A 10,857-nucleotide genomic window follows, 5' to 3' on the forward strand; every position below is an offset into this window, starting at 1 on the left:
AACTCACTTGCCTGAGCCCTGCCTGAGCTGCCCGCTAGATAGACCACCCTTACAACCATCCAACTGTTCACTTAGCCGACAATAGTTCAACACATCTTAAACCAAGACCCAAAGGGACCTAACCCAGCCATCAACCAGTGAACAACAGCTAAGTCCCAACCATGATAGAAAAATCAACAACAATACATAAAAACGTGAATAATACATGAGTTAAAATTTGAGTTACTATATCCATATACAAATGCAACAACACAATTTAATCATCAAAATATTGAATATATTGATCTAAACGGGTGAGCAAGGAATAGTATAACATGCCTTTGCATTTAAAACGCACGAAAAACTTATACAGTTGCGGTTGCATATATCGAGAATCAGGAATCTCACAACTTCCAATTTTGGAAGCTCAAATCCCTAAATAGTTGATTTTTGCTTCTACATATCCTCAACTAGCTTTCGATCTGTGAAAAATCACACAATGGTCAAAAGTAAACCCTAGCCTACTCTAGTCAAACTTGACAAAAAATTACCAAACTTTATTGCGCTCTCACCGCTTAACGATTTCGAATATCGACTCGAAACTTGGATATTCGGATCTACCACGTCGAGACGATAAAAAATGGGTAACACATTGGAGGTTGCCGGAAAATGGGGAAGACGGCGGCGACGCGGCGGCGGCGATCCAAAAGTTGTCCAAAAATTATGAAATTTTCCAGGTTTGTAGAGCTCGACGAGACGATTCCAACCATCTATGCCACGATCGGAACGGAGCTCAGACGTGCCATATATCTGATAAAAACAGGACGATTCTGACAAAGTTCCGAGCTCCGATTTGCCTGATTTCGACCATAAAAAGATGCAATAAGCTTATGAAATGTTCTACACATCACCTCCTATCATCTAGAAACTCAAAAACCAACAAAAACGAGGTTGAATCGCGAATTTTCAAACAAAGAAGATGATGAACAATACCCGCGCAAATTCCGACTGTTCTTCGTCAATTTATCGGCGATCCAACCGTCGGATCTTTGATTTCTTGGTACCAATAGACTCGTATTGATCTTGGCTACAAATTGACCGGTAGGATTTTTTATCGGAGCTCCGACGTACGACCGGCAAAGCAAAAACATGGACTGCTACAGTAATGTAGATAATTTCAGGAAAAATTCGGGAGAAAATCTTTGATCTATGTTTTCTTGAGTGTGTTTCAGTGTGTGTTTTGCGATCTATAACATATCAATAATTTTTTGATCCAGACTAATTTATTTTATATCCAACTGGTAAAATTAGTCTCTATTATAATATTTTTCTGGTACACAAACCCCACAACTATTAACACAATTTTTTGAAATTATTGACTTTGACTTGTCAATTAGACTTATAATTTTTCAAGTTAATTATTTTTAATTTCATTATCTCAATAATTATCTCAAAAATGCTAATATTACCAGATATCCAGAAATAGTCAAACTCATTGTCTAATTGACACGTGTATTTTATAAATACACTTTGTAACTCAGTTGGCCGCAATAATTATTTTATCCATTAAATAATTATTTTTTAATTACCAATCAATTCGGTAAATAAATTTTGGGGCGTTACAACTCTCCCCTCCTTAAATGGAATTTCATCCTTGAAATTGAAGTACGTACCGATAAGCTCTGGATAACGCGTCCGCACATCGGCCTTAGCCTCCCAGGTTGCCTCCTCCTACCAAAACACATCATGCCCTTCATGGGCGCAATCCTCACAAACACATGGTCTCCAAAAACAAACTCGAGATCTCGTAGTCGTCGGTTAGCATAACTCTTCTAACGACTCTGTGTGGTTCTCAACCTATCACGAATCCGAACCACGATGTCTGCAGTCTGCTGAACTAACTCGAATCCTAAGAGAGTATTCTCGCCAACGATGTCTCAATGCACTGGAGATCCACACCTTCTCCCGTAAAGAGCTTCACATAGAACCATACCTATAGACGCCTGGTAACTGTTGTTATAGTTGAACTATATTAGAGGTGGTCTCGACTCCAACGAACCTCAACAGTCGATCTCACAAGCCCTAAACAAATCCTCGAGGATCCGAATAACCCGCTCTGACTGTCCAAATGTCTGGGGATGAAAATCAGTATTAATCAATAACTTTGTCCCCAAAGCTGCATATAGATTTTTTTGATTCTCTTGCCTAAATCAAATCGGATCAAGACATAGTTATTCGAATAGACTGCGAATCTGCTTTCAAATCTAACTCAGAATAATAAAATCCTCGATATCAATAGTCTCACGATTCTATCTGTGTTCGCCAAACACTAAATTCTAATTGTGCTATCAATCATTATCAGTTACGAGCCAAAACAATGTCAAGACGACGTTCAGTATAACTCAGCTCAATAAATAACTTGCTGGGTCATAATCAAATCAAAATCGAAGGGATATGGTTCAGAACAATATCAAAATACAATAATCTGGAAGAAAAATCTACTAAAAGGAAACAACTTGTGTGCAGTTTAATATAAGAGGTGAGCGAATCAACTCAAGGCTCCATGAACAAAGGATGCGAGCCAATCAATATCAAATCAGGTGCTCACCCGTCAACGGTTATGACATCACGCCCATCATCAATGTTAGAACCTAATTGGGGGAGGGGATTTAGGTTCTATTGGCAACTTTAGCAATTTAAAGCGATTATGCAAGTACGCAAGCGGAAGACTTAAAGCAATCAAATATAAATGCGGTAAATAAATGCGTAAAGTAAATAAAGAATTAAAAGGGATAAGAGATGTTTATGGAAGTTCGACGATAAATCGTCTATGTCTCCCCTTCTTGGTTAAGATCGATTAACCAAGGATCCACTAGCACTTCAAACGTCTTGGCCTTGATGACTCCAAGGATAGCCGTACAACTCAACACGATCACCGCGCCGATACAACTCGATACACTTAGCCTTAAGGGCTCCAAGGATAGCCTCAACAATCACAAAACGCACTTGGCTACACACTCAAGTGTTTACAATGATCACACAACCAACTCATAAATGATTTTTACAAACAACTCTCGAATTTTGAGCAAATATATCGAATAACTCTTTATAGAACACTTTGAATGAGAGGAGATGCTTGCAAGAGATGAGAGTGAATTGGATATCTCAAATGGCTTGAAATGGCCTCTATTTATAGTTGAAATTTTGAGCAAGTTCGGATCCTCCGAACGGGTCTTCGGGTCCTCCGAAGTCTTCTGATTCAAATTAAAATTTCTGCGGCTATTGAAATGATTGGGGGGTCCGAACTCATCTTCGGGCCGTTTGAACGGCAGCATTAAATTCATTCAGGCAAATTTCTTTTGACAAAATCTTCAGTCGCCGTAAAGTAGTTTGGGTCCTCCGAACTTAGCTTCAGGGCATCCGAAGTGTGCATTTCGTGGTCTCCAAGAGTGCCTCCGAGCAATATTAAATTTTAGGAAATACTTCGGGCCGTCCGAACTGTCTTCGGAGCGTTCGAACAAGTATTTCGTGGCCTCCGAGCTTGTCATCCGAACATATTAAATTCTTGAATAATCTTTGGATGGTCCGAACCTCCTTCGGACGGTTCGAACCTGGGCAAATTCGAACATTTCAAATTTTATCTCCAATTTTTGATTATCGGTTCTTGCTTCCAATATTGTCCATACACAAAAATATTATTATCTGCAAATTTTTCACTTTAAAATGTTAGTAATAATTAATCGAGTTTTGTAATCATCAAAACATAATATTTTGAGACTTGTTAATGCATTAAAAACATTAATCTCTTTACACGAGATTTGTATGCGTTTAAGGCGTAACAATCTCTCCCTTTTTGATGATCACAAAACTTGGTTAAATAGGAGAAATAAAATATAAGCAATAGAGCAATAATAAATAGAAATATAGTAAACAATTAATCAAATATTGTTTAAGCATTCAGATGTTTAAAACTCCCCCTCAATTTAATAATTAATTATTTAACCAAATTAATTCTCCCCTTTTTTGCGATAATAAAAAAACAATTAATAAAAAAAATAAAATAAAATACACAATAATTTCATTAAACTAAACTTGAATTTTACATAAAAAGCATAAAACAAATACAACTTAAAATGCAAAATAAAATCTAAGAGTCATCATCGTGCTGCGGCGGAAGATAGCGGGAGATAAAGTCATCAAAGCGAGTCTCCAACGAGGCAACTCTCATAGTCAGTGCATCCATAGAGGCAGTAGAAGATGCGAAGTGGCTGGCTATATTCCTTTCAATGCGCTGAAAAGTCTCGAAAAGACGATCAGACTGGTGAGCGGGGGTAGCAGGTATCTCGGGAATCTTGAATGGAAGCTCGCCAAGATTGGCCGAAAAAGTCTGAAACCCAGAAGAAGAAGGTCCTTCTTCTACAGGCGGTCCATTGGGAAAGCCCTTAGCCTGAGAGGAGGGTGAAAGACTCGAATAAGGAATTGAAAAGTGTTTATCCGGAAGATATTTCTTAAAGGCACGAGTTGGGTCATCAACCCAACGAGAGAAGACATGATTCCAAGACAATTCCATCTTGGTGATCGAAGAATGGTTGAAAATGTGGGAATCATCGATGGAAAGGGGATCCACGTGATTGAAAGAGATATCAAAGTGAGTTAAAATGCGGTTGATGAGATGAGCAAAAGGAAGGGTGACCTTCCCTGTGGATTTAGCTGCATTATGCATGACTTGCATAATGAAGCGAGGGACCATACTGTGTACTAAATAATGTCTTGAAGATATACTCCTCTCTAACCCGCAACTGGTGATATCCGGACCGCGGATCAATCTTTGAATAAACAGAAGTACCCTGTAGCTGATCAAACAGATCATTAATCCGTGGAAGAGGATACTTGTTCTTCACGGTAACCTGGTTGAGCTGTCGATAGTCTATACACAGACGCATCGAACCATCCTTCTTCTTGACAAATAGTACTGGGGCTCCCCACGGTGAAACACTAGGTCGGATGTAGCCCTTATAAAGAAGATCCTGCAATTGCTTCTGTAATTCCCTCATTTCTGAAGGAGCCAATCGGTAAGGAGCTCTTGAAATCGGAGAATTCCCTGGAAACAATTCGATGCCAAACTCGATCTCCCGCACAGATGGTAAACCTGGAATCTCCTCTGGAAACACATTTGGAAACTCTCAAACCACTGGTATCTCCTGGATGTCTGGTCCCTCCAAGGATGCATCAACGACATAGATAAGGTAGCCTTCTCCGCAAGAATCTAAAGCACGCCGGGATTTCAGAGCTGAAACCACTGGCATCGGGGTTGCGCTCCCTAACCATAGAAATACCATGCCTCGCCATCCTCCGGACAAAACTGAACGAACCTCTGATAGAAATCCACTATCGCTCTGTAGGTGGTCAGGAGATCTATCCCAATGATACAATCGAAATCCTCCATGGATAAGATCATCATATTAGCACTCAGTTGATGTCCCTCGAAGTCCAGAATGCAAGCCATGACTAGACGCTTAGCCAATACCTCTAGACCTATAGGAGTCGAAACAACTAGCAATATGCCTAAAGGAATGTAGGGTAGACCATGTCGCTTAGAAAATAATGCCAAAATGAATGAGTGTGACGCACTAGTGTCAATCAAAACACATGCAGGAAATCCATAAAAAATACAGGTACCTGCAATAATCATGTTGCTATCAGCCTCTGCCTGCTCCTGGTTCAGTGCATAGACCTGCCCATGAACGCGTGGCCATAGAGAAGAGCGACGACAGGAAGAAGTTTGAGAATGCTGCAGCTGAGACTGTTGCTGCTGCTGGCGCTGATGTTGTAAAAGCTACTGCTGATACTGTGGCTGCTGGACTGATCGAGCAAATACTACCATAAAAATCAACTTATATATATATATATATATATATATATATATATCAATTATGCTCGAATAAATTCGCAAGTGCACGAGTCAAGTAATAATATAGTGTACAAAGTACGAGTATCGTCCCACAGAGACTACGTCACAATGATTGAATTTTTTTATTTCTATACCCCAAAGTAACGAAAATTTGATTTTGTTATTATTCTAAAATTATAAAGTAAAGAGTTCGATTTAAATTTACTTGAATGAAAATAAAATAAACCACAACAATGCTTAGCACAGAAAAATATAATATGAAGAAGTTTTGTTGGAATCTCGGTTCACCTTCCCCCTAATTGAATCTGGACAATTAAAATTACTTTTACACTCATAGATTTGACAAGAATCCCTGAAATATCGACACTCTCTCTCGAGTTTATGTCAATCTAATTCAAGTTAATGAAACAATCAAATCTCTTTGATTATTTATCATTACTGATTGCTTTGCGTTCATTGAATTCCTACAACTTTCAACCTCATGGTCTATGGTTATCAACATGTACTAAATATCATATCTCTATGCATATTTTAAGTCCATGGATTTTATCACTCGTCCTAATCATGAATCTATCTCTCGACAGCAATTCACAACTTACGAATCTATATTGAAGTTAGCTACTCCTTAATATAGAATAATAAAACATGATAAAATCAAATACTCGCATAAAAACTCAATCAATTTGTCCAATGATTCAATCACAAAAACATGTTACGGGGTTAGGATCCCCTAAATTCCAACAAAATAAAGTTTAGCTACTACAACTCATAATAAAATTCAAACTATAAAGTTTTCAACATAAAATTCAGAAATTGTGAAGAAGAAGAACTTCCAACGAGAAGAAAAAACTTCGATCTTAAGAGCCGCCTCAGCCGTTCTTTTCTGTGTTTTTCCAACCCTCAAAACGTCTGAAAAGATGCTATATATATTGTCCCCAGAGTCCTTTCCTTTTAAAACTCTCGAAATAAAAGTTTCAGCAAATACGCGCGGGCGCTCGGTCTGCTAAAATTTACCGACCGAGCGCCCAAGGTTGGCCAACCTTACTGCCCAAATTTTTCAGCGGGCGCTCGGTCTGCAAAAATTCACCGACCGAGCGCTGCCTTTTCTTCAACTCTCTGCCTCCGCTTTTTATGCCAGCGCTCGGTCTGCTCTTTTCTGCAGACCGAGCGCACCCCCTTGTGAAGCCAGAAATATTTCTTTTTTCTAGTTTTCCTGCAAATTTAACCACAAATCAATAGGAGTAGACAAAACACACAACATTACACTAAATGCAAATAAAATTAGACGTGGACATAAAATTCGAGGAATTTGTCATTGTGACGATTTTTAGCAAAAATATATATTCATATTTGCTAATATCACCCACTCCTGAAAAGCTCGATCCCTAAGCAAATTCACGCTGTTTCATCGTTCCTTAGATAAGCCTACACTGCCGGAGGAATCCATGCATGTCATCCGGTATCATAGACGACGGTGACAAGACATCGATCGCAACCTTCGGGATGAAAATAATATACTACAACAATTTTAATTTCTTTGATATTAAGTACAAATGAGTCGATCTTGGGTCGATGTTTTCATGTTCCAAACCCAATTATAACGGCTGTTCTTCCTAAATTTAAAATAAAATAAATGAAAATGGTATGATTTGATAAAGTAAATACGTTAAAAGTATAAATATATTGTCACTCATTCACAAATCATTATTATGAACTAATACATTAATGCTTTTTATTTAATTAGCCTTTGCTTTATTAATTAATATACATGAAATAAATTTCAATATATAATTTGTATCCTTGTCCAACAGTTAATTATAATATATAATACTAATTTTCTTCAATGCCTTGGGTGAATGTGAAGAACACTAGCATTAGAAGACGATTCTCCACCCTCAATATCAAGTTCCTTAGATTTTGAGGCCATTTGCTTCCCAGATTGGAACTTTTCAGTCTTTATGATTTCTTCCTCAACATGCTTATCATCTTCAATGGACAAAACAATTGCTTGTCGTCCATAAGGTCCCTCTACAATTTCTTCCTTTATCTTCAAATGCTCGTCGGCACGTATGATGTCGGTTTCTTGAATCGTCGTCTTCTTCCTCTTCTTCATGAAACACCACAGAGCCAGCAGGCAGAAAGCGAGGAAGAAGATGCATCCGAACGACACGAACATGACTATAATGATTGTCGGGCCGTGATCAGGAGATGGTGGAGGTGGCGGTGGTGGAAGAATGGGTACTGGTGGTGGGGAGATCGGGTGGTGGGGTGGTGGTGGTGGGACGACATGGGGTGGTGGCGGGGCGATCGGGTGGAGGGGCGGTGACGGTGGGACGACATGGGGAGGTGGTGGTGGGATGGGGAAGTAGGGGAAATTGGCAATAGAGGACATTTTGGAGATGATTGATGAATAAGTGTTGGTTTTGTTGGGAATTTATAGAGAGTAATATTGTTGTATTATGGCACATGTCGCTTGTTACAATTATTTAAAAGAAATTGAAGACTTGGATTTCATGTTAAGGTTGGGGTATCTTTTAGTCTTCGTGTTGATTGCATTGGAAAATACTACTGCCCTCTTGCAAAGGACAGTGCAATTTCTACCCTAAAATTCTAAATTTATTAGGAAATCAATAAATCTAGTTAATTAACTTTTTTAAAAATAGAAAATAAAAAAAAAATATCACCCGATATAGTTAAGGAGTAGCTTAGCTAGATGGAATGAGAAACAACAATCTTGTTCATGGAAAATTATTTTTTAAAAAAAATTAAATTGTACATGGTTGCTTATAACTTTTTATTTCGACCATAACTATTGTTGATAGAATTGATTATCGAGTTTTATTATAATCAATTGTAATTTGAATATTCATATATGCAGTGAAAAATTAATATTTTTTGATAAGTTGGTTCTGGTCGGAGATTCGTGTCACAAAATTGATTTATGAAACCGTCTAATATGAGTTTGTGTGAATTGAAACAACACAATATTCGTTAATTGTATATATGTGATTTCTTCTTTTCACAAAATGATTTATAGAAATTTCTTTATGAAGTTGTTGCAAAGTTTTTAAAGTATTTAAAAAATAAAAGAAATTATGAATTTAGAGCATACAATGCCTTTTATAACGTAATAAATCAATTTTTTCGGTAATTCCAACTCGGAGATTCATGATTTCGGGACCAAATAGTTGAACATGATATTTCTTCCTTCGCCTCAGTGCCAACTGCCAAAATGATATGAACTCGGACTACATGAACAAATATTAGTTACATAGGGAAATTGTAATTTCGATCATGTAATTTTGTTAATTTGTGATTTTGGTCATTTATATAATCATATTTGAGTTTTAATCTTGTAATTTTTTATTTGTTGCAACTTTAGTCCCTTTTCAATGGGATTTGGGAGTGTCGATCATATGTTATATACATCAGCACTATATTGGTTTCATGACAGAGTCAAGTCGAGAAAATGAGTAAAAGTACCGCACAAAAAACAAAAACCAAAACAAAAACAAAAACAAAAACAAAAACAAAAACAAAAATAGTATACTAAAACTGAAATTTATAATATAAATGACCAAAATCGTAAAAAGACAAACATATATGACCAAAAAATAATTTTCTCTACTATATTCAAAAATAAATTAGACGGCATGTACTGTAGTATATAGGAGTCACACCCAGGGGTGTAAACGAACCGAATCGAGCCGAATAATAATAAAAATTAGGGACTTATTTTCCAATTTGAACAATGCCATATCCCGGGGCTTCGGGATTCGTGGGAATTGGCAAAAACGAGACAAACAAAGGTTAGTGTTTGGTGTAATGGATTAGAGAATGATAAATGTGTAAACCATTGTTTGTCTCGTTTTTGGCCAATTCCCATGAATCCTGAAGCCCCGGGATATGGCACTGTTCAAATTGGAAAATAAGTCCCTCATTGGACATGAATTTAGGAATCAGAAATTGTACAGTAAATTGGATTATGAAAGTCAATTACCAATATGCCCTTATTCTATATTTATTCATGGTAGTGCCCTTATTCCACTTTTATTTAAAAATTGCCCTTTATTTTATATTTAATTAATTTTTGCAAACGTTGAAAATTTTCCATGATGTATTTTTTTAAACATATTTAAATAAATGGTAATTATGATTAAAAAAATCATTTTTTTGGGTGAATGAATAAAAAATTTCAATTAATCTGCAGAAAAATTTTCAATAAAAAAATGGTTGAATTAAAAATTTATTTTACATATTTAGAAAATTAAAAAGTATCTATTTTTTTTCTTTTCAATTTAGTTATTTTAAATTATTTACATATGTTTTTGTGTATATTTTTCATATTTTTCATTTTGTTTTTTTAAATAATTCAAATAAATAATAATTAAGATAAATAAATATTTTAATTAACTCAAAATGTCATTGAATCTAATAAAATGTAAATTTACATATTTTAAATATATAATATAGTTATTAATATCGTCAACCTTGATTGACGATTCACTGCTTACTGTTTTTAATTTTTAAAAAAAATTTCAAATAATTTTATTTCGTCAAAAAATATGATAGTATTATTCAATTATAAAAATAATAAAATATTAATAAAAAATATAAAAATAAATAAGATATATTAAATAAATTAAAATTAAATAATTTAATAATATTATTTTAATAATAATAATTATATGATGAGAAATAAATGTATCATAAATAATGGCCTAGAAACGACAAGAATAGTAACAATATTAATAAGTAAAAGTAAGAAATGAATTAATAATAAGTATTGTGATATATTATAAATTAATAAATAATAAATAAATTAATAATATAATTTTATAATAAATAATAACAATGACGAGTAAGAAGTAGTAAAATAACAAATGAATTAGTAACAAATAATAATAAGATTTAAATTAATAATAATATAATTAACTGGAAAAATAGTAAGAAAATTATATTAATGG

At 35.4% G+C, this 10,857-nt stretch overlaps 1 protein-coding gene across 1 annotated transcript; it reads right to left on the reverse strand.

The window, feature by feature from the left end:
* Positions 1-7,571: 7,571 nt before the first annotated feature.
* LOC140885367 (uncharacterized) lies at positions 7,572-8,310 on the reverse strand. The gene has a single exon (XM_073292330.1). It carries the CDS (start codon positions 8,280-8,282, stop codon positions 7,731-7,733), a length of 552 nt encoding a protein of 183 aa, XP_073148431.1. The 5' UTR covers positions 8,283-8,310; the 3' UTR covers positions 7,572-7,730.
* Positions 8,311-10,857: the final 2,547 nt, after the last annotated feature.

This window comes from Henckelia pumila, chromosome 2 (assembly GCF_033568475.1).
Source record: "Henckelia pumila isolate YLH828 chromosome 2, ASM3356847v2, whole genome shotgun sequence".
NCBI classification, from domain to species: domain Eukaryota; kingdom Viridiplantae; phylum Streptophyta; class Magnoliopsida; order Lamiales; family Gesneriaceae; genus Henckelia; species Henckelia pumila.

Excerpts from the sequence above, each read along its gene's own strand:
- LOC140885367 (XM_073292330.1), bottom strand. The coding sequence starts at position 8,282 with ATGTCCTCTATTGCCAATTTCCCCTACTTCCCCATCCCACCACCACCT.